Source organism: Podarcis cretensis (genome assembly GCF_951804945.1).
Source record: "Podarcis cretensis genome assembly, chromosome: 17".
Lineage (NCBI taxonomy): Eukaryota > Metazoa > Chordata > Lepidosauria > Squamata > Lacertidae > Podarcis > Podarcis cretensis.
Window position 1 is genome coordinate 32,184,797 of NC_137187.1, and position 25,573 is coordinate 32,210,369.

The window sequence follows — 25,573 nt, forward strand, 5'->3', positions numbered from 1 at the left end:
TAGCACAGTGCTTTTTTGTGTGTTTATGGTTTTTTACTATTTAATGTGATTTTTTTAAAATAAGTATTTCTCTGGTAACTGTTGGTGTGTTTGAAAGTTACCTTTGAGATGTAGCTCTGACTGAACTATGCACAAAGAAGGAGGGAGGAGGAAGCCTGGAGAATTCATGGGGAACTGGAAATTGCTGGGTTGGTTTAAAAGTATTATTATTATCTGCTTTGATTTGTTCTAAATGCCTCTACTTACATTTTCTGTTATTTATTTTTACAGGAAAGTTGTGTACTTTTCCTTTCCATCGGCACCTCTGGGTCAAATGTGTGCCTTGGGAAGAGGTTGAGGTTATGGGGTTGTGGGTGCCCTGATCCCCTTTAGATTCCTGAGTGATGGGGTTTGATCAGTACTTTTGAGAATTAATATGAGCTGACAGACATTTGATTCAGCAGTTTAAAAATGTGGGTTAATCTGGTTTCCCTGGACCTGAGCATCATGGGGAGATAAGCCCTGAAGCTCAGTTATCAACTCATGCCTGCCAAAACAATTGCCACCATAGTGGCTTCTGGGCTCCACCTTCTGGCCAAAAGACTTGCTGCTCCTATAAATCAATATGCACCTATTCTTCCACCTCCTACACTTGGAACTACTTTTCTCAGCTCTCTCCCTTCAAATCCCTACTCAACATTATGATTTCTTTATGGACTCTCTTATGTGCATTGCAACAGTAACAAAGCTGTAAGTTAGAGATGGAGAACCTCTGTCTCTGCCCTCCAATATGTTGCTGGGCTCCAGCTTCCATAATCTCCAGCCAGCATGGCCAATGGTCAGGGATGGTGGAACAGTCCGTCCAGCACCTGTAGGATCACAAGTTCCCCATCTGTGCTTTAAATACATGCAATGCAACCTCACCTTCCCACATTTTCTCTCTCGCAATAAAGGAATGTAGGACTTCGATTTTAGAACAGTGCCTTGTTTTATTTGGCCATACTTGGCCACGTTCGTTGGTGCAGAGGGGGCAAAGGCTAAAAAATGTAGGCATCCAAGACAAAACTGAAGTGAGTTGATGGAGGGCATTTTCCTAAAGGGGGAAAGAGGGGAGAGCAGTCCAGTTTCTGGTGCCATAGCAACACCTAGTGGCAAAATCAGGCATTTTGAGTACCTTGACACTTTTGCCTTTTCTTTTCCTGGAAAAGAGAAGGGGGTAGTAGTGCTGGCTAGAGCTGGTGAAAATGTTTCCATCTTCCTCTGTTTAAGTTGCTGATGCAGCACTTCAAACAAGTGCAGTGACAGATATAGTGATACCTTGGTTCTCAAACTTAATCAGTTCTGGAAGTCTTCCAAAACCATAGAAGCTTTCCCATAGAAAGTAATGCAAAATTGATTAATCTGTCCCAGACAATTAAAAACAACCCTTAAAACAGCAATTTAACATGAATTTTAGTATCTAATGAGACCATGGAGCCACAGAATGAAAGCGATAGACCAGGCTGCAATCTACTACCCAGTTTAAAAAACTGGAGTTATATACCCATTACCATTGGAGGGATGAGTGTGCGGGGTGCATGAAGGGGGAGGAAAGGGAGGCAAAAGTTCTCTGAGGAGCCAGTTGGCTCCTCTCCATCCGCTCCAGGCCAGCTTTTCTGGATTCCCCCCCCCCCAGCACCCATTCCTCACCTTCTTCAGGGCTAGCAGAAGCAGCAACCGCCCATGCCATTTGGATGTGTTCTCCTCACTGAAGAATTTACTGCAGTGGCAATGACAGCATCCTGCCCACACTGTCCCGTGCCCTGTGAGGCAGTCACTTCTGGGGCAGCAGAGGGACTAAGCGTTGCAGGGCAGCAGCAAAATCCGGAAGCCGAGAAGGGGGTCTTTGATGCTCAGCATGCCCTTCCCCACCTCGGTGCCTGCCGTGGCAACAAAATCCAGAAGCAGAGACGGGGGTCTTTGATATGGCGGTGCACAACTCCCCTCCATGCAGCTGTGAGAGGTGTACACTCTAGGGAGTGTTTCCCGCAGCTGCCGGCGCCGGGTTTAGGAAGGTTGTGCTGAGCAGGCAAAAAATATCGCTGCTGCCCATGCCGCCGCCGTTGCTACAGCATCAGTGACCCTCTTCTTGGCTTCTGGATTTTGCTGCCATGGCCAGCACTAAGTGAGGGAAGGCCATGTTGAGCAGGCAAGTGATGTCGCTGCCGCTCTGAGCCGCTTATTCCCTCTGCCACCGCCGTTGCTGCAGCATCAGCCACCCCCGCTTCCAGTACTGGGTGTTGCCAGTGACTGGCACTGAGTAAGGGGAGCCCAGGCCCGGAGGCAAGTGAGTGTGGCACTCAAAACGGAAGTGTACCCCCCAGAGTACGTTTGGGTTCCAAAAAAAGTTCGAAAACCGGAACACTCCTTTCTGGTTTTGAAGCGTTCAGGTTCCAAATAGTTTGTGAACTAAGCTGTTCGAAAACCAAAGTACCACTGTAGTGTTGAAATTACCCAGCTTCCAACTGGGATTTAACCTTGAAGGAAATGTAAATGAAATCCAGTAACTGCACAGGTTCCCTTTCCAATGACAATTCTATTCTTCTATGAATCTGTACCTCAGTATCATCGTAAGAACTCTGATAGGGAGGGTGTGTGTTAGGAAATGGTACAAACACTATTTTTGGCTTGTATTTACAGCTATTTGTTAGTATTTCCAATTTACCAGAATAGCTAGAGTACGCTTCATCAGTATCACATGCAAATTGTATCTTATTGCTTCAGCTCTGATGTGCTATTAATTAATGACTGAAAACTCAAAATAAGAATTGGACAAAATCACCAGTGTTTCTTGTTCCTTACCCCATTACTGTTTCATTGTTACCAAAGCTGCCTCTCATTCTTCCACCATCACTTCATCAGAATCTGTAATTCACATAACTGTTTTCTTGTGAAAGACTAAAAAAAGGCCGTTAGAGATGTTAATACAACTTGAGTGTTACTGGCCATGCAAAGTTTGGGCCTTTATAAGGGATTTTTTGAAAGTTACCACAAATTATTAGGATACAACAACCTAACGGCTTGCTTTGAAAGCTGAGAGGCAGTTGGTAGCAATCAGGTTATGGGATTTAGGCAGAATAAGAATCTAGACAGACACATGAAGAGTTTGTGTTTATTTGTCTACATTCAGCATAATCCAGATGTGCTGTCTGAATGACCCAGACATACAAAACCCACTCTTTCCCACAAGTTTTAAAATAAAATCCTCACTTATAAAACTGAAAAACACTAAAGCATTAAAATACAGAAAGCTTGTTTAAACTCACTTCACAAAAGCATTAGCAGAAGATATCCCTTATCTATTTAAAGCCATACTGTGTTAACACATGAATGTCATTTAAACAGAAAAAGGATACTGAACTCAAATTCTATTTAGACAGAAAATTGAAATGGCAAACAAACCATTAAATACACCATTAAATGTCCAAAATACAGCTAAGTATGGAATTACAAAGTACTCAACCATTAGTGACTGATATCACAAAGAGCACTGCAACATGGAAACAGGGTTTACATGTTTACTGTGATGCAATAAAACTCAATATTCAAAGGGTATGCAAGTTTAGAAGGTAACAAAGCTTCACACCCAAGAACAGACTGGTTTATCTATACTGATAGTTCATGCTGTGGTCATTTCTGCCATAACCAGCTTGGGAGACTTGGTAGGAATTGGGAGGTCCACTGTAATTCTGGTTTGAACCTGGGGAGTTGTAGTTTGGCTGAGAATATCCTCCTAGAGTGAAAAGGGAGAAAAGGGAGAAATCTCTACTTTGCTTATATAGTCTAAACTATCACATACACAAATAGCAGGCAACACACCACGACAGAATGAACATCGCCTCCCCAAAGTTTGGTAACTGAAGAGCACTTGGGGTACAATAATCTTTCCCTGCTGCACTTCTGTCTGCTCTGGTCTATCACCGCCTCCCTTTTTAATGTGATCTAAAATTATGCTTTAGTAACAAAGGCACTCCCATCAGCTTTTGGAAAAGAAAAGCAGCAACAGGAGTCCCCTCCTTGCACTGCTAATCTTTCTTGAAACTAAAGCCTAATCAAAGGAGTGACACTCTTCCACCTTTGTTCATTGCATGTTCCAGAGGACTGACTGACTGACTGACTGACTGAAGGAAGGGAGCAATAGCAGTGATCACATATAATGGATGGCTGATTAGCAAAGTCAAGATTTGTGATCTACCAAACAAAAGAACTTATTCCACTCAACATGCAAACACTTCAGGGTTGCTGTTATTCTATACGGACATTGCTTACCTTGGTAAGATGACCCTCCTCCAGCTCCACCCCCATAGCCACCATGGGAACCAGCATTGTAGGCGGCTCCTGAGCCATAACTGTTCGCGCCACTACCGCCACGTCCACCACCACCACCACCGTAACCTGGAATTAAGAATGTATACTGAGGAAAGTCTCACATCAGGCTACTTTGGAAACATTCAAAATCAGAAAGCTGACTTCATATAATACCACCATATAATACACAGGGAGATTATCAGCTCTTATCATAGATGTCTCCCCTAGTTTCTTGCAACACAGCAGCAGTGGAGAGGCTATACTGAAACTAGCTGCATGATGAACGTTTCCCAACACACCTGCTCAAAATTATTAGATGCCTTCATTTATCACTGCAGCTCAACTCCACTGCCTTTTAAAAGATTCTCCTCTGATCTGCATCTCAACCCAGTTACTGGAATATCTCCTGTCCACAAGGGTCTTTAAAATACAGCTACTTTACTTAAGCATACAAAGTAACACAGAATCACATCAGTTCTTAAACTATCATGTTTCCTTTACAATTCCAATCTCTGTCCTTGCTCTCTGGGACTTACATAATGATAATAGCCCTGATGTGCAGTGTACGAGACATATGCTTATGCTAAAAGTGTATTAAGGGCTTTCACAACTCCCACCCCCCACGAGGAACACACTGAATTTACTTTCGTAATTGTAGTCTGATCCTCCTCCACCACCGCCAGGAGAGTTGTAGGAATTTGAGTAGGAAGCGTAGTTGCCTTGGTTATATCCCTTCTGCTTGCCTTGCGGTGGCCCATAGTTGCTATACTGGTTCTGGTTATACGATTGCTGTTGTTGGCCTTGATGGCCTTGATACCCTGAACCATAGGCGGGCTTTTGCTGTCCTCCATGCTGCGGCTTCTTCCCAGCGTGTTTAGGAGGGGCAGGAGAGCTGTAGTCGCCACCTTGGTAGTAGGAACCATACCCTGCGGATCCACCACCGCCTCCTGCATTGCCGGAATGGCCACCATTGCTGTAGAACTGACCTAAGGACAGGACAGAAAGCAGTCACCACACTTGTTCAAGCTATTTGAAACTGCTACATGCTCAGGAAGAAATGGGCCTAAAATGTGACTGTGTAGCATGACTTGTGTCGAGCTTCCCCCGCATCCTAGTAGAAATCCGGAGCAAACTGACACATTACCCCAGATGTCCTCCCTTCCCTAAAGGGATACTTAGGCTTGACTGGAGCCTTATACCTCTCTCTGGAAGGGCTATGCACTCTCCCACAATATTTGACATGAGAGTAACCCATTTTCTGTAGCAGTGACAATTCAAAATTTGGAATTCAATAGACTTGAAGTCAGACTTATTACATCAGCCATCTCAGGCAGATGCTTTTAGCTGGGAGTGAACATCCAACAAAGCAGTCTGGTATGATTTCAGTTCCCCATGTACCAGACTGCAAAATATCCCCTGGTGTGTAAAAGGAAGTGATGATCACAGCTGGAAACAATAGCAGAAGACAGAGTTACTTGGGTACATCTAAAGTCTGTAAAGATCCTGTTTTGAAATACAATTTGAGCACATAAGATTTGAACCCCCTTTTTAACATGATCTAAAATTATGCTTTAGTAACGAAGGCACCAGCTTTCAGACCCACAACAGGTGTTATAAGCCTATGGTTAAAAGTGCACAAGAATGGCTATTGTCTAGTAAGGTGACACATGCAGCTGATCTGCACAGCCTGGTATACTGGAAGGAACGCCACTAGTTTTAAATAACAATTTAGAAAATGATTTCTGGAAATAAGTCTTGGCTCCCCAAACCATCTTCACACTAACACCCACAACACAGTGGGTGTTAAAGTGAGTTTTCGCTCAGTTCAGAACTATGAAAAACACAGTTTCTCTTTTAAAAAAGGACATTTAACAACAAAACTCATTGGGAAAAACAATTTCCTCACCACAACCACTTGTAGTTACCATGTTAACTATTTTGTAAACTGCTTATTTAGTAATGATTTCATTTAGAATTCATTAACAAATAAATAACAATGTGTGTGCATGGGGGGGGTATTGCTTTTGTTTGTTACTATGTTATGCAATTTTGTGTTTTTATATTGTAAACCACCCCTGTGATGCTTGGATAAAAGGTGGTATAGAAATTTTAATCCCTAGACAGGGATCAAGATACACACTTTAAATCAACTACTGAAGCAAAGAAGACCAAACAGTATGTTTATTAAAAACCTCAACAACTAGTTTATTCCCTGTGCCTTTTCAGTGTTTAGTAGCTTTCATTTCTTGGACATTACATACACCTGATTTTGGGGACATGCACTGCAAAAAAGATAAGTAGCCATACCCTACAAGAATTTGAACCAACTTGCAAAGTGCTTTAGGCCTTTTATCTATAGTTGCAAAAAATGCCCACTGCAACTAATGAAACCATTCAATTTTAGAGGAATCGCAACCCAACCATTGTAGCTGAGGCTGGAGGTCCTGGATGTTATACCAATACAAGAAGCACAAAGGATGCAGATATTAAAATTAGCACATACTATTTCACATACAAGTCAATATCATGCATGCTTTAAACACTAAGTTGTCATAGATTCTGAATTGTTCAAATGTCTTTCCCATTATTATTAGAGGCATCTATCCACTTCGGGGAACCAAAAAGGTTAAGTTTTGTACAAAATCTGTTGTAAATTAAATCAAGTAGTTCACACATTATCATGTTCCTTAAAAATAAAGCGATGCTTTCCATAAAAAGCAAACGGGGGCCTTTTGCTTGTAAGCAGAACAGAGTTGGCTCTTTTTGTGCACAACGCACAAACACATTCCTTGAAATTTAGCTCCCCCATAGTGTACATCAATATGACCAAAGGCAAGTCACAATAAAAACTGCCACTGTTTGTAGGCTAACAGTTTCAGACAAGCTGCGGTGAAAAGCCACTGTTGAGAAACCCAGTGAAGCACAGGGACACAGCACGAACACTTTGGGTTTTGGAGTTCGAGAAAATTGGAGTAAAAAGCTGTTTTATGTGCAATACTTTTAGATGATCTAGGAAGACCCAAAATCATGATAGCCGTAGCAGTCTGTGAAAAAGTCACCTACAAAAGGGGGAGACAGAGCAGAGGAAAAAAAATTAGAATTTTTGGAAGATGGCAAAATGTGCCACATTTTTAAAATTTATTTTTATTTCTCTGCTCCCGTCTTCCCCCCCTCCCGAAACAAACCAAGCTGTGTATTTTAAAATTGTTTTAGGGAAAATGCTTTTCAGAATGGTGATTTGCTTCACTGGCATAAAGCAGAGAAATGTTTAGTTCATTTTAAAAGCAAGTGAGATTTGCTTTCAACATCAGATTTTCCTCATTTCGCTATGTAAAATAGAACTGAGCTTCACTACCCCCAGGGTGTTGTGTTTATTTTTTCCATGAACACTTACTATAGCCTGCTGTTGCAGAATTGCCACCGTAGCCATAGCTTCCATATCCAGCTCCTGGAACAAAATGAAGAATATATTAGTCACCTGACAATATTGCAAAAAAGGAGCGAATTAAGTAGACCATTTGGTATGTTTACACCATGGATTTACACTGATGCTCAGATTCAGGCGCATATATAAAAAGTGGACTCCATGGAACCACTGAGTTCAGCAACCATTAAGGCTTTCACCTGTATTTATCTTCCAGCTCCTCCTTAGTCTCAAATCTGCAAAAGGGAAATGGTCCTGCGCTCTCTCTCTCGCGCGCGCTCCCTCTCTCCCTCTCTCTCTCACACACACACACTATATGCAATGTTATAATGCCAAGGTGGTGAGCAAGTGCCCCTCTAGATGTTGTTGATCTCTCAATGGGCATCAGCTCCAGCCAACATGACCAATGATGGGAACCAGAATTTAACCAAACTTGTTGGGGTACAGGCCTCCCACCCTTGCTACGAAGCAGAAAAAGCAGCATGTGCAGGATGATTAATGCTAGCTTTCACACTTTAAAGTATGGAACAGAAAGGAAGTAACTCACCAGCATTCATATATCCTCCATGATTAGCACCACCAAATCCACCTCTTCCTCGACCGCGGCCTCGGATATTTCCTCCTCTACCACGACCCCGCATGTTTGGAGGGGGTGGCACTTCAGTATGCATAGGGCCTCCCATACCATAGCCTGGATTATGCTGTTGAACAGAAAGTCAACTAACTTATTTTTGATTCTTGCTATGTTAAGTATTTTGCATAATTCATTGCTAAGCAGCTCCTAGAACTGTAGCCACAAGCTATGCTTTTCAAATCAACCGCCAAATAGTCTATTAAGAGTACAGTCTCTCTAGGGGATTGAGTAAGTATTATTAATCTACCTGAAAGCACAAGTTATAGGGTTAAAATTTACCTTTACGGGAAATTTGGGTCCACCTCGCGCTGGCAAAGGGGCCCTTTTCTTCTTTTGCTCCATTGGAATGGGGGCATCTGGAAAAAGCTTTTCTAACGCAGCCAGTGCAGCATAAGCTTTCGCCACTTTTTTGTTTGAACCAGCTCCTTGGAATTTCTGACCATCAACCTCAACCTTTGAAGTAAGGAAAAGTGTCAGGGAGAGAACTGCACGTTCCCATGTTGTAACAGCATTAACTAATAGTAATTCTGAATGCAGCTTTGAATACCAGATCATCTCACCTCCATCACAAACCGCTTATCATGACTGCCGCCAGTTTCTGAGATCAGCTCATATTTTAAGCCACGTCGTTTCTCATTTAGCTCCATAACTGGGTTTTTCCCATGCTTTGTCAGTATTGGTCCCTGCTGCTTCACATTCTATGAAATTAAAATACCACTGCATTGGTGCCATTTCCACTTTTAAAAAATGTAGATCAATAATTGGGGGGACGGGTGTGTGTGTGCCAAACCACTACAGAAAAGCCGAAAGCCAAAAAATTATCTAGGTTAGCACCCCACCTTCCTAGTTAGCACAGTAGGGCAAGGCAAGATGCTGAGCACAGAGAAGCAAACCATGTGGTATTTGCCCACTAGAACAAGGCACTGGCTTTGTGAATGTGTAGTAGTAGAGGAAAAAGTAGGCTTTCAAAAGAGACCCCTGGGTGCTGGGGAGAAGTGTACCAGAAACTATAATGTACTGACTTTGTCTTCATTGACTATGGACAATTGATTATTAAAGTACACTTAGAACTATAATGTCAGATTTAGTTAAGCTATATATGTGAGAGATGTATCATTTGAATCCCCTCCATAATTATTTGGTGGTTATTGACTGTACAAGAGTTTCTAAAACGAAGTAGGAAATTGGCATTGATCTGGAGTGACAGGGATTCTAGCCTGAAGAGCAATGACCAGAGCCTAAAAGAGGCACAAGTAATGTACACCTACCTCTGTTTGCTCTGAAGGAGAAGCAGCACTGGGTGTACAAATAGTTTCTACTACAGGCGGAGCAGTAATAGCTACTGGTTTCTGATCTGTTTCCTCTGCTGATTCATCACCCCTCTCTCTTCCTTCTACACCTGTAGGCAATCCCATATCTTGTAACACCTAAGAAGAAAAAAATTGTCCTGATCAATTTAGAAGCTTCTGTACAACTTCAGACTACTGTTATATACTCAGTAACATCCATTAAGCCATTCAGTAGCCACACCTAACTAGTTTCACAAACTATAGCTTGAGCTTCCAAACACAGGACGTAACATGATCTAGAGCTTGCTTATCCAGGCCCGTGCAGAGCCTGTCTGATGCCCGGGTTGGAAGTCGTGTTAAAATAAAGCTATAAATTAAAAGAATAAAAGGGAAAAGGAGGAGCTGGTTTCTAGAGGCCCCCCCAGACAGCTTAGCCCTCCGAGGCATGGGGCAAGTATACCTGGCTGCTGGATCTCTTTGCATGGGTCTGTGCTTATCCCTCCCAGCTTCTAGGTAAAGCACCCTCATAGTTAACTGATACCATGGCAAATCATAAAGCACAAATTACATTGATTACATGTCTGTGTCAAATCATGGTTCTCCAATTTTGTCTTGTTGGTCAATTGCAAACTATGTGTATGTCAATACAAGCACAAGACTAAATAATAGTTTAAGCTTCCTTAACCATGGTTTGTAATGAATGACACAGATGTATTCTGGGAAAGGCACAAGATCCCCTTCCAGATGAAAGGAATTCAAGTTACGTTCAAAGCGAAACTGTATGTACTGACTTACAAATAATAGTTACGCACATATTCATAACCACTTCCTACCTTTACAGCTACATGCAGCTTGGCTGTTTTTTTGGAAGGTCCTGAAGCTTCATATGTGATGCCATCTACTTCCACAGACATGGTAAATATAGGAGCATGAACTGGACCTGTCTGAGACACTAGTTTATACTGAAGTCCTGGTTTCAGTTGGTTCAGTTTCATCAGTGCATTCATAGCTTGCGGCGGTTCTGATTTCTCCTCTGAACAAAAGAAGATATTAACATATTGACTGAAGACCCCACATTAATGTCTTTTGTGCTCTACGAAGTGCACAGTGTTAAGTTTATAGCTATAAAGCAAATCAGCCAAAGCAGAACAACTCAACATTTTTTCTACTTCCTACCATTCACTGACATTTACACATCAACATGAATCCGAAACATCTGGATTAGCAAGCACTTGGAAAACTATGTATACCTACCTCTTGCCAACTCAATACCTTTTTTCTGAATCTTCTTTTTCTTTTTGCTTGGAGACTTCTCCTCTCCGTCTTCTTCCATAGGACGTTTCAACGGAGCAATGGCATATGTGGTGCTAGGGGGAATCTGGACTGTAGACAGATTTTAGATTGTCAATAAAAACACCAACGTATTTTCTGTCAGAAATAAAATTCCAGACTACTGAAACCTACCAGTGTAATCAACTGGGTTTTCATTTTTGGGTTTCTTGGGCATCTTTGATGGCAACGGATCCATCCCCAAAACTTTATGAAGTTGGCCAAAAGCAGCAAGCCTTAACGCATGCTAGAGAGATAGAATGTGTATTACTGAGGTGTCCAAACTGCTCCTAGCTTTTTCCACATTCATAACAAAACCCATTCCCAGTATTTCAAGCCAGAAATTTCTGAATACCAAAGTCAGCAAGCACTCTGGAACTTACTGTTAAGTTTTAAAAACCTGACATCTTATTTTTGGCAAATCAGCAAAAACCTCCTGCATTACTTAATGGGACCCTTTTTCTGTTTCCGATTAAAGCCAGCCTCATTGGGAAAACTAGCTGTCATTAAGAACTCATTGCGGTTTTGTAACATCTGTAATCAAAACTATACCTGAGCACTCTGTGTGATATCTTCCCTTTGTTGTCTGTCTAGATGCCCAATAGCATCAGTGGCTTCTTTTTCACAAGGATCATAAATACCAGAACCATCTGAAGGCAGGAAACAAGGAAGATATGCAGAGAATTATCCTAGGGTCTCTATGTAGACTCAAATATTCCCTCAGCATCACCTAAGACTCAGAAATGTAAGTAGCTCAATTGAAGTTCTTGATCCAATGGGCAATAATTTGATCTAGTCTGCAATACAGATCATTAAGCCCAACACTGTGTGGCAAGATTGCCAAAGTCTTCAAGCACTCCAAAAGCAACCTGCACATTCTGTCACATCCCCATTAAGGGAGTTGGAATACTGGGTCCATAATTTTAAGAGCATTTGTTCAAGGTAATGTCATGCCCTGTACATCAAACCTTAAGTGAAAGAAACAGATAAAATATGGTCATGCCTAACATGGTGGAAACACAAAACCTTGACTAGAGCCAATTTCAGTCACTTCTATTGAAATTTCTCAAGAGTCGAGAACTATCTAACCTGGCATGACTATTCCTGATGCAAGGCATTCAAGAACTCTTCTCAGGGCCTCACCGGCTCCCATTGGTCGATTGGCTGTTCCAATTGATTTCTCACACAGCAGTTCTAGAGGCTGAAAAGACATTTCAGAAATTTGTAAGGAAAATAGTAAACAGTTATCAGTGCCCATAGTACAGATGCTGGCCTACCTTAACCATTAATCTATTAAATAACTCAGTTAAAGAGACACATGTATGACTAGAAAATTGGGTGTTGGATCTAGGAGACCTTGGTACAAGCTTGCCTATCACTGACTCAATGGGAATGTTAACATGCGGATGTTAGTGCCCTTTCTGTAAAATGGGAATCAGTGAATGAATAAAGTTTTTAAACTTAATAAGTGCAACATAAATAGTAGAAATAACAAGCTCTCTATAGCTTTAACATATAGAATGCTCATTGCTCACATATTAATTGCTTCTGCTTCAAAGTGGCTTCTCTGTTGCAGCTTCCGGGGGGGGGGGGGACTGTAGTTCCCTAGCCCGAGCTTCCCCCGACCCCAGCCCCCAGATCAGGCAGCTCTCCACAAGCCTTGGGAGACCGGCGCAATTTCCCGCCGGGCTCCCATGCCTTGCGGTTATCTGCCAGCTTCCAAACCAGGTCAGGGAACCGAAGCCCCTGATTTCGAGATGCAGGCTGCTATCCGAAAGCCTAAGGAGCCCGACGGGAACTCCCGCGGGCTCCCAAGGCTTGCGGAGAGCTTCCTGAAGCCTGGAGAGCGAGAGGGGTCGGTGCGCACCGACCCCTCTCGCTCTCCAGGCTTCAGTGAAAGCCTGCATTCGCCCCATAGGACGCACACACATTTCCCCTTCATTTTTGGAGGGGGAAAAGTGTGTCCTATAGGGCGAAAAATACGGTATTTTAAGTGTTTGAAATCAATGGTAATTGTTAAAAAAAGGGGGGTTTGCACTGTTCATCTTGGTGAAAGCAAGAATGATCTGCACGTTAAATGATACAGACATTTGCAATTTACTCGCCCTGCATTTATATTCCGCTCAAGCGGAATCCAATGAAGCTTAGCCAAGTTTGGTTGTAGGGGGTTGCTGTAAGGCAGCACAGGCAAACACTGGCCCTCCAGATGTTTGGGACTACAATTCCCATCATCCCTAGCTAACAGGACCAGTGGTCAGGGATGGTGGGAATTGTAGTCCCAAACATATGGAGGGCCAGTTTGCCTATGCCTGCTGTAAGGTGTGTGGTCGTCTAACCTGGACTAGAGTCACTTTTAGCTGTTGCCTGGGCATAAACTTAACTGAAGGTCAGAAATGTGTGTGAGGGGCTGTCTAATAATACCTGTGAAGTATTAGAATGGTAATCTGCATTGAAGACTGAATAACCTCACCACGTTCTCAAATATTCACTGGCAGCATAAACACATAAGCCAGACTTTCTGTGTGCTGGTGCATGTGGTCTGATCACTCCTCCTCTGGTACAAGTGAGATAAACACACCAGGAGGCCCTTGGCTTCCTTTTGCATTCTAACAAGCCACAATAAGCAAGTGAACAAAGCATGGTTTAAGATGGGCAGTGACTATGCTTTGTTGTCACAATCAAACTAACAACTTCCTGGTATACATATCCTGCTCACACCAGGAGAGGGTTGAAGTGGAAGTAAGCAGGCAGCATGCACTAGCTCACTGCTTGTTTACAGCTTACCATAATAAACTAGAAACTGGCTTATGACAATGTTCACAACCATTATATCTATGAAAACAATGGAAACTTCCTAAAATAGCATATATTCATTGCACATTCAAATTATTTATATGCCACTAAATGGGTATTATTCCCAAGCAGTGATTTCAAAACTATTCTCTCCCCCAGGCTACCTGAAATTTGCTAAGACTCTTGGTGGACTACTTAATGATTTTTCTGCCTCTTGCAGCAACTGTGTTAAATATTGTAATATTTCTAATTGTATTTTCATTATTTAATTCCTTAAATATTTTATTGTATTATAATTTGAATTCCATAGAACCCAGTTGCATTACAAAATACAGCATAATAAGTAATAAAATACAAACACAATTGAAATCAATATAACTGCTTAACAGGATGGATATGCTGGCTCTTGTTTTCAACCACAATCCAGAGATCTGAACCATCCGAATGCAGCTTGCAGACCACTCCTATTCTAAAAGCACAGAACAAGTCAATTTTGAGCCTCAACAACCTGATGAACCTATGCCATGAGGATACTCTAGCTATAAACCAAAGCAGACTTTTGGCAAGCATTTTAGAACTGTCAGGCTTCCACAATCCCTAAAAGCCACCTTACACTAGAACCTTTGGTCACATACAATCAGTCTCATTTAACAACCTAGGCAGTCTTACAAAGATTACGCTTTAATTAAATATTATTCAAATTTTTCACATTTTCATAGTGCCTTCCTCTCCATAGGATATAAAAAGCACCTGCTTTTTCTCACATACATTTGCATATTAAAAAAGAAATAACTTGAAAGATTACCCATCCTCTAAGTGGAGCCCAAGTAGGCACACGGGTACACAGATCTCTCAGCACTCTGATGACTATGACACATGATTTCAAGCCATTTGCCCTGGCCTAGAATAAAGTAATAAGCAACACAGGTTCAGTAATATACTGCATACCAGGACCAAATTGAGACAAAATATAAATTTCTTGTAGTGCTACTTTGTCAAGGGTAAACTATGTATACATCTCCATAGCTTTATTTCTTTAGTTTAATTACTATGTATGAAAACTTACTCTTAACACAAAGCAGCAGCAATGAAATCTACTCCATTCCTTCTCTGAAAAACTAAATTCATTCAAGTGCTTCTTTAGCAACTGTGCATTTAACAGATGCTAAGTTCTGCACATCTACAGCCCAGATTTAAAACCTTTTAATGAAGTTAGACAATTACAACTTACAAGTTTTCTACTTAAAGACAAATATAAGAACAAAATGCAAACCTGGAACCACTTGGCGTGTCGGAGTGACGCCAAGGCAGCAAGGCATTTCTGCCTGTCCAGAACGTCCGGTGAGTCGTTGACTGATAGCGTTTCTATTCGTGGGTGGAATAAGAAGACAAGGTACAGTTTGACCAAGGGGGTTCTGTCGGGTGGAGAGGGGATGAGGCAGTTTCCTAAAGGGCAGCTGAGGCTCCCAGAACTCTGATCTACAGCCCTGTACCTGAAAGTATAGCCTCAATACACTTTACTTTGTCACCCTTATGAACTAACAACTACATAAGGAGAACAATGTGAGGCACTAACTCACTCTTACAAAAGGAAAGGAAACCCTACAGGGAAGGACAGAAATCCTAAACTATTTTAACCAGGTTACAAAAAGGTATAGAACTATGCTAACCAACAGAATGGAAGGTTAAAATTATATCCCCACTCTATATCCGTAGAGGTACATAACTAAATGCTTTTCTAGATGGGAACCCCCTCCGCCCACAAGGCTCGACTGCCCTGGCCCCAGCCCATGACAGAGTGCGTCCTGTTGGTCAAAGGTCCAGCGTCCCTAAAATCGACAAACTAGAAGGCTTGGTAGATGTGGTCAGATATCAGAACCATAAAACAATCAGTAGCGAACAAAATTACTATCCAGTCTGTGCTGCAGCAAAACTGAACATAGGAAGAAGCCAGGGTTTTAGATAAGGCTAGTTCAGTCATTTGAAATGTGAGACCCTTTAAGCATTGTGTTCACCTGGCTACTGAAAAAACCATTCTAGATTTATTCAAATGTGAAGATTGCTTTTAATATTAAGGGTGAATTCACACATCCAAGCTCATCTCTGTACGATCAAGTGATGTGCATGTATGAAGACAGCTATCACACAAACACCGGATAGGTATTTTGTAGTATTTGATATCACCTCAAATACTTTGTGTGGACTGCCTCCTTTAAACTCAGCTGCAAATAATCAGGCTGAGTTATTATATACATGCTTGTCACTCAGACCCATAGATGTATAAGTAAGATGAAGGATGGAGTAACTTTATCCAAAACTCTGCATTACATTCTTGAATTCAGCTGAACAGGCTGAAACCCCAAAACGATCAAAAATACAAAAAGCAACTATCATTTTTGCTGCAACACAAACTGCTTTTATGTAACATATCCAATTTCATGAACATGCAGAAGTCATTTAAACTAAGACTTCATCTTAAGAGGTTTTAGTTTACATTTATAACGTCTGTATCCATCATTAAGGTCTGATGAAAAAAGTTATACCAGTGAGTTAATGTACTTGTACAAGGCCACACAAAAAGGCCCAAACATTTTAAAGTGATTTAATTTGGAAGGTGGTACTCAGATTCTAGAAGCCTATAATCCAGTTGTTCATAACCATGACACTGTGCAGCATTGTGACACAAAGTTGATTTGCATGAAATTGCTCTGCCTAATCAAAAACAGAACACCACAGTGAACAATGAAGTCAGTCTGGAAACTTATTCTGCGGCTGCTAGCAGTTTTCAGTCCTCCATACCTCCAGCTAACATTTTTTCCATTTCTTCTCTGACAACAGGGGATGTCAAGTGGATGGTAAGTGTCAGTGGAGGCTCTTTTGTATTCTTAATGATAATTGCAGCATCACTGATAGATTGGATAATTTCATATTTATCTTCAGTAATAGCCTGAAACACAAAGAAATGCCTTAGAGTTTTATCAGTCTCTCTCCCTTTCTGCAGTGCCAACATCCAAGTTAGAGCTTTGGGGCAACTATGTTTGATTTTGGCGTAGTTGGTATAGCTAAGAGCAACATAAAGAAATTCACTTCAGGAGCCCAAATGCTCCTTGGGCAAGCTGCAAGATATGGAATCCACTACACCTCCCTGCCCTTCACACATATCTCTCCACCCCCCCACCCCCCAATCTTGCACAATGACTGGAAAGGTTCTTCAGGCAGAAAATCCCTTTCAACACTACGACATTTCCTCTTATGAAGGTTCAACTAAAGCTTCCCATTTTGTCTGAGCAATGAGTTTATCTAGCCTATTCAAATATCAGACTAGTAAAAAAGATTTCTAAAGAGGAAATACTGACAATGAAATCATACTATGGTATCTAACTAGTTTCTCAAATAAGCCAGTGGTAGCAAATGAAGATGAGCTACCAAGTGCTGAGAAATGTTCACCAGCTTAATTTGTAACGTTCTGGAAGTTCTGAAGGGACAGACCCACAGGGCTAGTTACAAGAAGAGGTGCCAGCAACTGGACACAGAAAACTGGCAAGTGGTAGGCAAAGTACTTGGTAGATCTAATTACAGTGGGCCCACCACTTATGCAAAGGTTCAGTTCCGGAGCACCGTGCACAAAGTGCAAAGAATGGAACACCTGGAACGGCTACCTGCAAGGTGGATGGCTGCTTACTGGACTCTCGGAAGGCCACAGGACCACTTGGGAGCTTCCCACCCCCCTCCTGCAACCTTCCAGAGTCCAGTAAGCATGGCACTGGGCTTTGGGAAGGAGGCACAAGGGAGAGCCATGGCAGCTCCTTGCCAAACCTTGCTCAACTTTGGGAAGGAGAAGCATGGGCTTGGGCAGCTCCTTCCCAAAGCAGAGCTGCAAGAGAAACCCACTAGGTGCATGGGTTGGGCAGAAATAAATGAATAAATGGAGAGTGGGGAACGGTGGGTTTTCCCTGCTCTCCATTTATTTATTTATTCTCCCCACCCTGCATAAGTTTGTGTTTGCAAGTGACTGCAGCTCAATGTACTACATAAAATGTTCGCTCCTGAATTATCCCACGTCAGCAATGCTTTGATTACAAGGGAACTTAAAATGCTACAGTATATGATAGCAATGATTACAAGGGAACTTAAAATGCTACAGTATATGATAGCAAAATGCATGATTTTAGATGTTATAATTATTTATTAAATTTCTATACTGCCCTTCATGAAAGGAGCACAGGGCAGTTTACAATATAAAACCACAATACATTACATAGTAACAAACAAAAACTATAACCCCCCCCAACAGTTTTAAAAGCCACACATTGTTAAATTAGCCAAAGGCCTTGGAGAAAAGGAATGTTTTTGCCTGGCACCTAAAAATATGTAAATAGGTGCCTTTTACTCAGATTGAGTAACTTTATCCAAAACTGCATTACATTAGAGTACCCAAGTTGGCAGAACAGCAAAAATTCTGTGCACTCTTTGGCATGAAACCCCATAACCCAATAAAGTAGGGTAACATTGTATTTGTTGCATGAACAAGTAAAAAATAAACAAGATAAACGGTGGCAATTATAAACTTTTAAAAATTGCATATTTTTCATACTCACAGCAAGTTGGGTTCCAAGATTATCTGCCACTTTTTCCAAAAGACCAATAGTAGGCTTCTCCTTGCACAACAAAACCAACTCAAGATCCAAGTCTCCCTTAAGCAAGAGCCCCTTTGCTACAAGACCAACACGCATCACTCCACGAAGTGTCCGAGTTAAGTGCTCTGTGGTCTTCGGCTCACTAAGAAATGATGAAAAGAAGCTTTACAGAAAATGATGAAATGACAAACTGCTCTTTTATTGTGCTAAGTATTTGTTCAAATCAAACTTTCAGCACACAATGGAAACACTGGGCTGTTTCAAAATAGCCACCAAACTGTTTTGCACTACATGGAGGGACCCAAATATCTTTAAATGTTGATTCAAGTATAAAAAACACCATGACCTGGTATTACATTTCTATCAGCTCATCATTTCTAACAGTTTATCATCATGTACAGGTCATTTAATCCCCAAAGTATTCAATCTACCTGCCAGGGGTAAAATACAGTATTAGTAAAATTTTAATTTCAAGGAAAAAATACAAATAGAATATGGCCTCTTCTTCAGCAAAAAAATTGGAAAGGGTACTTCCTTGCCATGGAATACGGAGTCTTAGAAAAGTCAGGAAGCAGTGAGGCATAACAGCCAGTTGAAGTAAATGTCAGACTAGGATCTGGGAGACCAGAGTTCAAATCTCCACTCAGCCATAAAGTTACTGGGTGCCCTTGGGCCAGTCACTGCCTTCCAGCCTAACCTACCTTGCAGTGTTGCTATGGAGATTAAATGAGCTCCTTGGGGGAAAGGGTGGGATGTAAATGCAATAAATAACTGCTTCCAGAGCCTCTGAGGCTCAGCATGAAGCCTAGGAGATTCCCCACCATCCCAAACAGGGCAGAGGTGTGGGCAGAGAAGAGAGTTGCATTGCTGCTGTCTGAGCCTTTTAAACATTCATCAGAGTGAAGCATCCTACACCCTCCAGCTTGGTGTGTGGGCAAGTGAAAAGTTGCACTGGGCTCTAGAAACACTCATAAGTGTTTCTGAAATTCAGCAAGATGCCATTCCTTTCCTCTCAGGGTACAACGGGGCTGGTAGCAATCATAAGCATTCTAGGTGACTATGAAGGCTTCATATGCTTATGGGCCCCTGAAAATGGATGATCTGGACTACAGGAACAGAAGATGATGGAAACTCAAGAATAGCTAGTGGCAGAAAGACTGATCAAGAAAGGCACTGGGAGATACCTCCTAATCCAGCCATGAGCAAAGAGCTTCTTCTAAAGTGTTTCCCTCCTAGACGATAGCATGGAGAGTGCACCAGTGTCCTGGAGTCTAGACCACTGGGTACCAATGAACTGTGTATCCTTGGTTTAGTGAACAGACAGAAGTGCAGCCTGTGTAACGGTTATAGTGCATAACTATTAAACAGAGAACATTTAACTGAATATTTTAGTTTGCAATTAATATAATCCTGTGATGTGTTCCTCAAATGTTTCTTCCACCTTTGCATTAAAATGCAGAGGTCTACATGCTGTTACCAAGCAACAATGATAATCTTCATTCTATTTTCTTCAATGCTCTTAAGTTGAAACTTTTTTCCCCAACTGGAAAAAACAACAATTGGACACCTTTGGATGCTGTTCCATTCCAGATACATGGAATATCTGTTAAGCACTGTTTGGCTAAAGAGTATTTGGAGAGGCTGAGAGAGAATGGCTTCCCAAAGCTACTTAGTGAGTTCATGGCAAAGGCAAGATTTGAGCCAGCAATGTCCTGATTTGTAATCCAGTCTCTTATCTACTATGGTGCTGCAACTTCAAGAATGCCTTCTCCCAGCCCTACTCATTACCCACCAAGAAATCAGCCCTGAGGTTGTGATGTAGGGAGGAAAATTCTGTAAACATTCTACAGCTTTATTTTTTCATGGAACTTTCAGCTTAAAAATAAAAATACAGTGCCATTTTAAACTAAACCACTCTGCACATGGAATGACTTCTGTGAGCACAATGGAAATTGTACTCCCCCTGCATTCACCTATCTTCCCCAGAGGAACCCCCACATCAAGGTGGAGGTGGGTGGCTGCACAGCACGAGAAACTCCATTGTGCCCGCATAAGTCATCCCACACAGAATGATTTAGTTGGATGCAACACATTGTTTCTATAGGTTGCATCTAAATAAATACACTAAATATTTAAATGACTAAATACACTAAATGGATATTCTTCTTCTTCTTCTGTTTGGTTCAACTAGTATATATTATCCATTTAGTACTTTACTAATTGAAGCAACTAAAACACTGCACATGCGGAATGACTTTTTCTGGGGAAACTTACCTGAACCTTTTTTTGGGTGACTGACCCTAGTATGTCTGTGTGCATATATTATATAAATACATAGCTCTTTAGTGTGCAAAAATTAGCATATGAAGTTTTCAGCACCTTTATTACCTTTTAGAACTTAAACACCATAAGGAGGCATATGTGGTTGTGTTACCACATCCCTAAATATATTTACAACGTGTTACGCATGATTCCTCCCCCCCCCCCATTTCCTTTCCTTGTCAAAGTATTTAATTTCAAATATTTTTGGCTATTTGAAAATTCTTTGATAGTTATGCAACAGATGAAATTAGCATAGCAGATTTCTAGATTTGCTTACTAAAAATAAAAGTCAAAGATGCAAAATGAGTTCCCAACCTACATAATGCATCAGAAGTTTCCAATTCAAACATTTTCAGGAAAAAAATCCACTTTTTGATGTTTAAATTTATGCTGTACTAGTAGAACCCCAAGAAATGCAAAGGGGTATTATATCCTGACCATGTTTTCTCCTTGACAACACATACCCAACCTATACTGTATTTATAGGGAAATCTAGTGAAAAAAAGTGACACTTTCTAGTTCCAGGAAGACTTCAACACAATTACCGAAGATTCAAGAAAACACTACTCACACATATGTATGTGGTAATGTAGTTGGGCTGCAATCTTATACTCTTAGCTGGGAATAAGCCCAACTGACCTAAATGACACATTTCTGAGTAGATGTATATAGCACTGCACCGTATGAGATTCTGTGGTAGTGGCAAATCCTCCAGCAGCAATTAACTGAGTTGATGAAATGTTCTAAAATGTTTGTAACTGTTCTATCAGCTTAATCAGGGATGGAGAACCTGTAGTCCTCCAGATGGTGTTGGACCTGAATTTGCAACAGTCTCAGGAAGCATGGCCAGTAGTTAGGAGTGATAGGAGCTGGAATCCAACAACATATGAATGACCACAAGTTCTCCTCTCTCTATGGTAAATGAAACAACAAGAACTATGGACAACAGGAACAAAATCATGCTTACTGTTTCACCTACTGTGGCAACTGGAGATTTGCCTTTAGACGTAGAGATGGCTGCTTGCAATTGTGCCCTTTGATTTCTACTTAAGTATTTAGCAGCTGACTGATGAGCAGAAATGTTACTTACCTTCCTTCTTTGTTCTCTTCTTCAGCTACAGTCTCCATGGTCTCAGGTTCTGGCTGATCTCCGCTACCTTTCTCTTGTTCATTAATCCAGTCAGATACAGCCTTGAGAGCACGTTCAGTGTGAGAGACCATGTTCTGTACTGCTGTCAGCTCCTCTTGCGTTGGATAAACTGCAGAGTGTTTTGCCATAACATGGCGGTCATCATTCACAAAAATACGCATTGGCCGCTGAAAATAAAAACACAAATAGTAAACCACCAGTGTATGCTACAGTGGTGCCTCGCAAGACGAAATTAATTCGTTCCGCGAGTTGCTTCATCTTGCGATTTTTTCGTCTTGCGGAGCGCGGATTCCCCGGGTATTAACGGTTTTACAAAAAAGGAAGCAAACTCGCAAGACGTTTTCGTCTTGCAAAGCAAGCCCATAGGGAAATTCGTCTTGCGAAGCACCTCAAAAAATGGAAAACCCTTTCGTCTAGCGAGTTTTTCGTCTTGCGGGGCACCACTGTATTGGCTTTCACCTCTGAATGGCAGTCTCTTACCATTTTTGCTTTTGAACTTTGGCTGAATTTTTCAATAAATATTTGCTTCTTCCAATTTGTACTCGCTCAGTGTATTCAGTACTCTGGTAAAATGAAAAGGATAAACAATATCAGAAATCAATCAATCAATCATTATTGCGGTCATAGACCAGACAGAAAATTTAACAACAGAAACACACACTTCATCTTTATCCAATAATATCAGAAAACAAACTGGTGGACTTGTCACAACATGGTACAATTATGAATTTATATTATAACAGAATATACCCTGCTATATTTTATGTTAATCAATGATTTATCATGTTTACAGAGGTCTCATTCTGATCTCACCATCAACAAACCATGTTGCAAACCATGTGAGCAACAAGCTTATGCCCCCATGTTTAGCATTATGTCTGAGCTAGTGATCACCGTTTGTTTCATTCCAATCAAACCACAATGCAAAACCAAGATTTACTCTTGGCTTTCTGATTACAATTTTGAGTGAAGTGCTAAGCCAGAAATTGTGGTTTGTTGTTCCTTATAGGGGAGGGGTAAAGCCAGAGCCATCTCTGCATTCATGATAAACCAGCAACTATGGTGTACAGTGGTACCTCAAGTTACAAACACCTCAGGTTACAAACACTTTGGGTTACAGATTCCGCTAACCCGGAAGTTGTACCTCGGGTTAAGAACTTTACCTCAGGATGAGAACAGAAATCGTGTGCCAACAGCGCGGGAGGACCCATTAGCTAAAGTGGTACCTCAGGTTAAGAATGGTTTCAGGTTAAGAACAGACCTCCAGAACAAATTAAGTTCGTAACCAGAGGTACCACTGTACTACAGGGACAGGACATCTGTGGTCCTCCAGAGCCTGGACTCCAAGCTCCCTTAGAAAGCATGGCCAACGGTTGAAGAGAAGAACTGTGATCCAGTAGGATCTGGAGTGTCACCCATGGCTTGTTGTGTTGTGAGAATGGGGCAATGTGTTATGTGTTGCCATGAGAACAAATTGCTTTATTGTAGCAAGAACTTTGAGAAGTGCAGGACAGACACATTTGAAATACATAAAAAGAACTAAAAATAGAGCTTGCTGGTCACAGGAATGATTTAAGTTCGTAATTTGTGAAGTTAAGCATACTTAACTTATGCTATGCGGTCCTTTGAGCACAGCAGGATAAATATGTTTGGGATCAAACATAAAAATTTCTTTCAGTTTTTAACAGTAACAAACCATTTAGCACAACCCCCAGACTGTTCTGTTAAAAAATGTTAAACCAAAGTGACCCTACCTGCTAGAGATGGGGGGAAGGCAATAAATAACAACACATTACACTGCAGCATGAGGTTGATGAGGCAAAAAGCAATGTGTCTTGGACAAATGTTCAGATCACAGACAATGATGCTACACTAGACTAATACTACTAGCACAACTTTTCATACAGTAAGAATATAATTGATGTTGTAAACATTAAATGAAAACTAGTCTCAGTCTAACTTAGCTTTTAAGCCACAAATTAAGCACCTGTTTTAGCTAAGCTTGTGAAGCTGCACAGATTCAGTTGTATTCATCAATCTCAAATGCTCTGTAAGCCTATTTCAGAGCTGGTTTCTTGTGGGAAATGAGCTGCAAAGTTCAGGGAAGAACATTTTGTTTTCATTGTTGTTGGGGGAAGAGGAAGAAAGCAGAGAGACACTGGAAAATGCCTAGTCTGTACAACACTATTCAGTACATCCTATTGCCTTTAAGCCTTCCCCCAATTTGTGCACTACAGCATCTAATCCTGGATTCAGCTTGCATTAAATTATTTCAAATCACGGTTTAGTGGGGCTATGATTTCTTGATGCAACAATCCCGAGTAGCTGGTACACCCACCCCTATTTCTCTTTCCATTGGCTCAGGTGTTAACCCACTACTTTGAAATCGTAATTCCTAGCCAAACTTAATAGGAGCGCTACTTTTGTAAACGGAAAGCCAAGGCTCCTAAGCTGGGAAACGCCATCACCTCCTTTTGCTAGTTAACGGACAAAACAAAAGGCTGATAGTTGCCTAGAAGTCGTAGACTCTGAATAGAGCTGATTATCACAAACTTAAGATCCCCACTCGATCAAAACGTGGCTCTCCCCCTCCGCCCCGCCCCCCCCCAAAATGCACGCAGGGGCTCGGCCATTTGAACCTCACATCAGCCAGGAGATTACAAACCAGCTTCACACCTGCGGCCGTTCAGACGCGCGCAAGAAACCCGGCGCGGCCCAAAACCCCTTTTTCCCCGTAACCCGAAGAAGGGGACCCGGCCCTTGCCGCATTTTTTAACCACGTGGAGGGAGCGCGTGCCGACCTGGGCAAGGTTAGCCAGCAGGCAAAGCCATTACGGTATGTACCGGGGGGGGGGGTCGGGGAGAAAATGAGAGGGCGGCGCTTCATTTGGGGAAGGGGGCCGGCACAAAACGCGAGTCCGGCGGAGAGGAGGGGGCAAAGGGCGCCAAGCGAAGGGGGCCGGCGGCGGCGGCGGCCGCTGCAAAGGTCCCCTTCCCCTCTGTCTTCAAGGGGAACTCGAGGGCGGGATCGGCACTTATAGGAGGGGGGAGGTGGTGGCGGCGGCGGCGGCAGCACACGTGAGAGGAGGCATTGGGGAAGAGATGGAGGCCGGGGACCGGGGAAGAGCGCACCCACGTCCCCGGGGCCACTGGCTCCCCTTCCGTCGAGCCGCCCCGCGCGCCATGGCGCTTCTCTCCCTCCGATTCCCCCCTCCCTCCCGGCCCAGACAACGCTGCCGCCGCCGCCGCCGCCATTTTGTTCGCTCGACACAATGGAGCGCGCGCGCGCAGAGACAGAGACACAAGCGGGAGAGAGGATCCTCTTCGGAACGCAGGGAAACGTTAATTCCCCCTCCCACCCCCCGCCCCCCGTTCCCTCAGAAACGAGCCAAGCTCCCGCCGCCGCCTCAGGAGAACCCCGTGTTGTGTGTGGGAGGCGGGCCTGAGGCTCGGGCTTCTCCCTCATTCCCTCCCCTCGAAGCCCCTTCACTCACCGAGCGGGCTGGGCCCGTCGACAGCGGCGGCCTCGTCCAACGGCCGCCCCGCTCCCCTCTCCGCCACCGAAAGCGGGCGGTTGCCGGTATCGGGCTCGCGGCTTTCCCGCGCAGAAGGCGGTGGCGGCTACAGCGGCGACGTTGACGGCGGCTTCTCCTCCTCCTCCTTCGTCAG

At 42.5% G+C, this 25,573-nt stretch overlaps 1 protein-coding gene across 8 annotated transcripts; it reads right to left on the bottom strand.

Moving 5' to 3' along the window:
* Positions 1–3,114: 3,114 nt before the first annotated feature.
* On the bottom strand, positions 3,115–25,552 carry ILF3 (interleukin enhancer binding factor 3). 8 transcript variants are annotated; one of them, XM_079959278.1, is made up of 20 exons: positions 25,399–25,551; positions 22,385–22,467; positions 21,845–22,071; positions 18,394–18,595; positions 16,595–16,742; positions 15,069–15,160; positions 14,601–14,696; positions 12,092–12,203; positions 11,555–11,652; positions 11,138–11,249; positions 10,946–11,056; positions 10,507–10,706; positions 9,653–9,811; positions 8,945–9,082; positions 8,664–8,837; positions 8,298–8,451; positions 7,721–7,774; positions 4,971–5,312; positions 4,288–4,413; positions 3,115–3,751 (listed from the first exon to the last, which is right to left on the bottom strand). In XM_079959278.1, exons 2-20 carry the CDS (start codon positions 22,385–22,387, stop codon positions 3,621–3,623), a joined length of 2,679 nt encoding a protein of 892 aa, XP_079815404.1. In that variant the 5' UTR covers positions 22,388–22,467; positions 25,399–25,551; the 3' UTR covers positions 3,115–3,620. The 8 variants fall into 8 exon arrangements, with proteins under 8 accessions (XP_079815404.1, XP_079815402.1, XP_079815406.1 ...); XM_079959276.1 differs by having other exon boundaries at positions 10,928–11,056; XM_079959280.1 differs by having other exon boundaries at positions 18,394–18,574; positions 25,399–25,550.
* Positions 25,553–25,573: the final 21 nt, after the last annotated feature.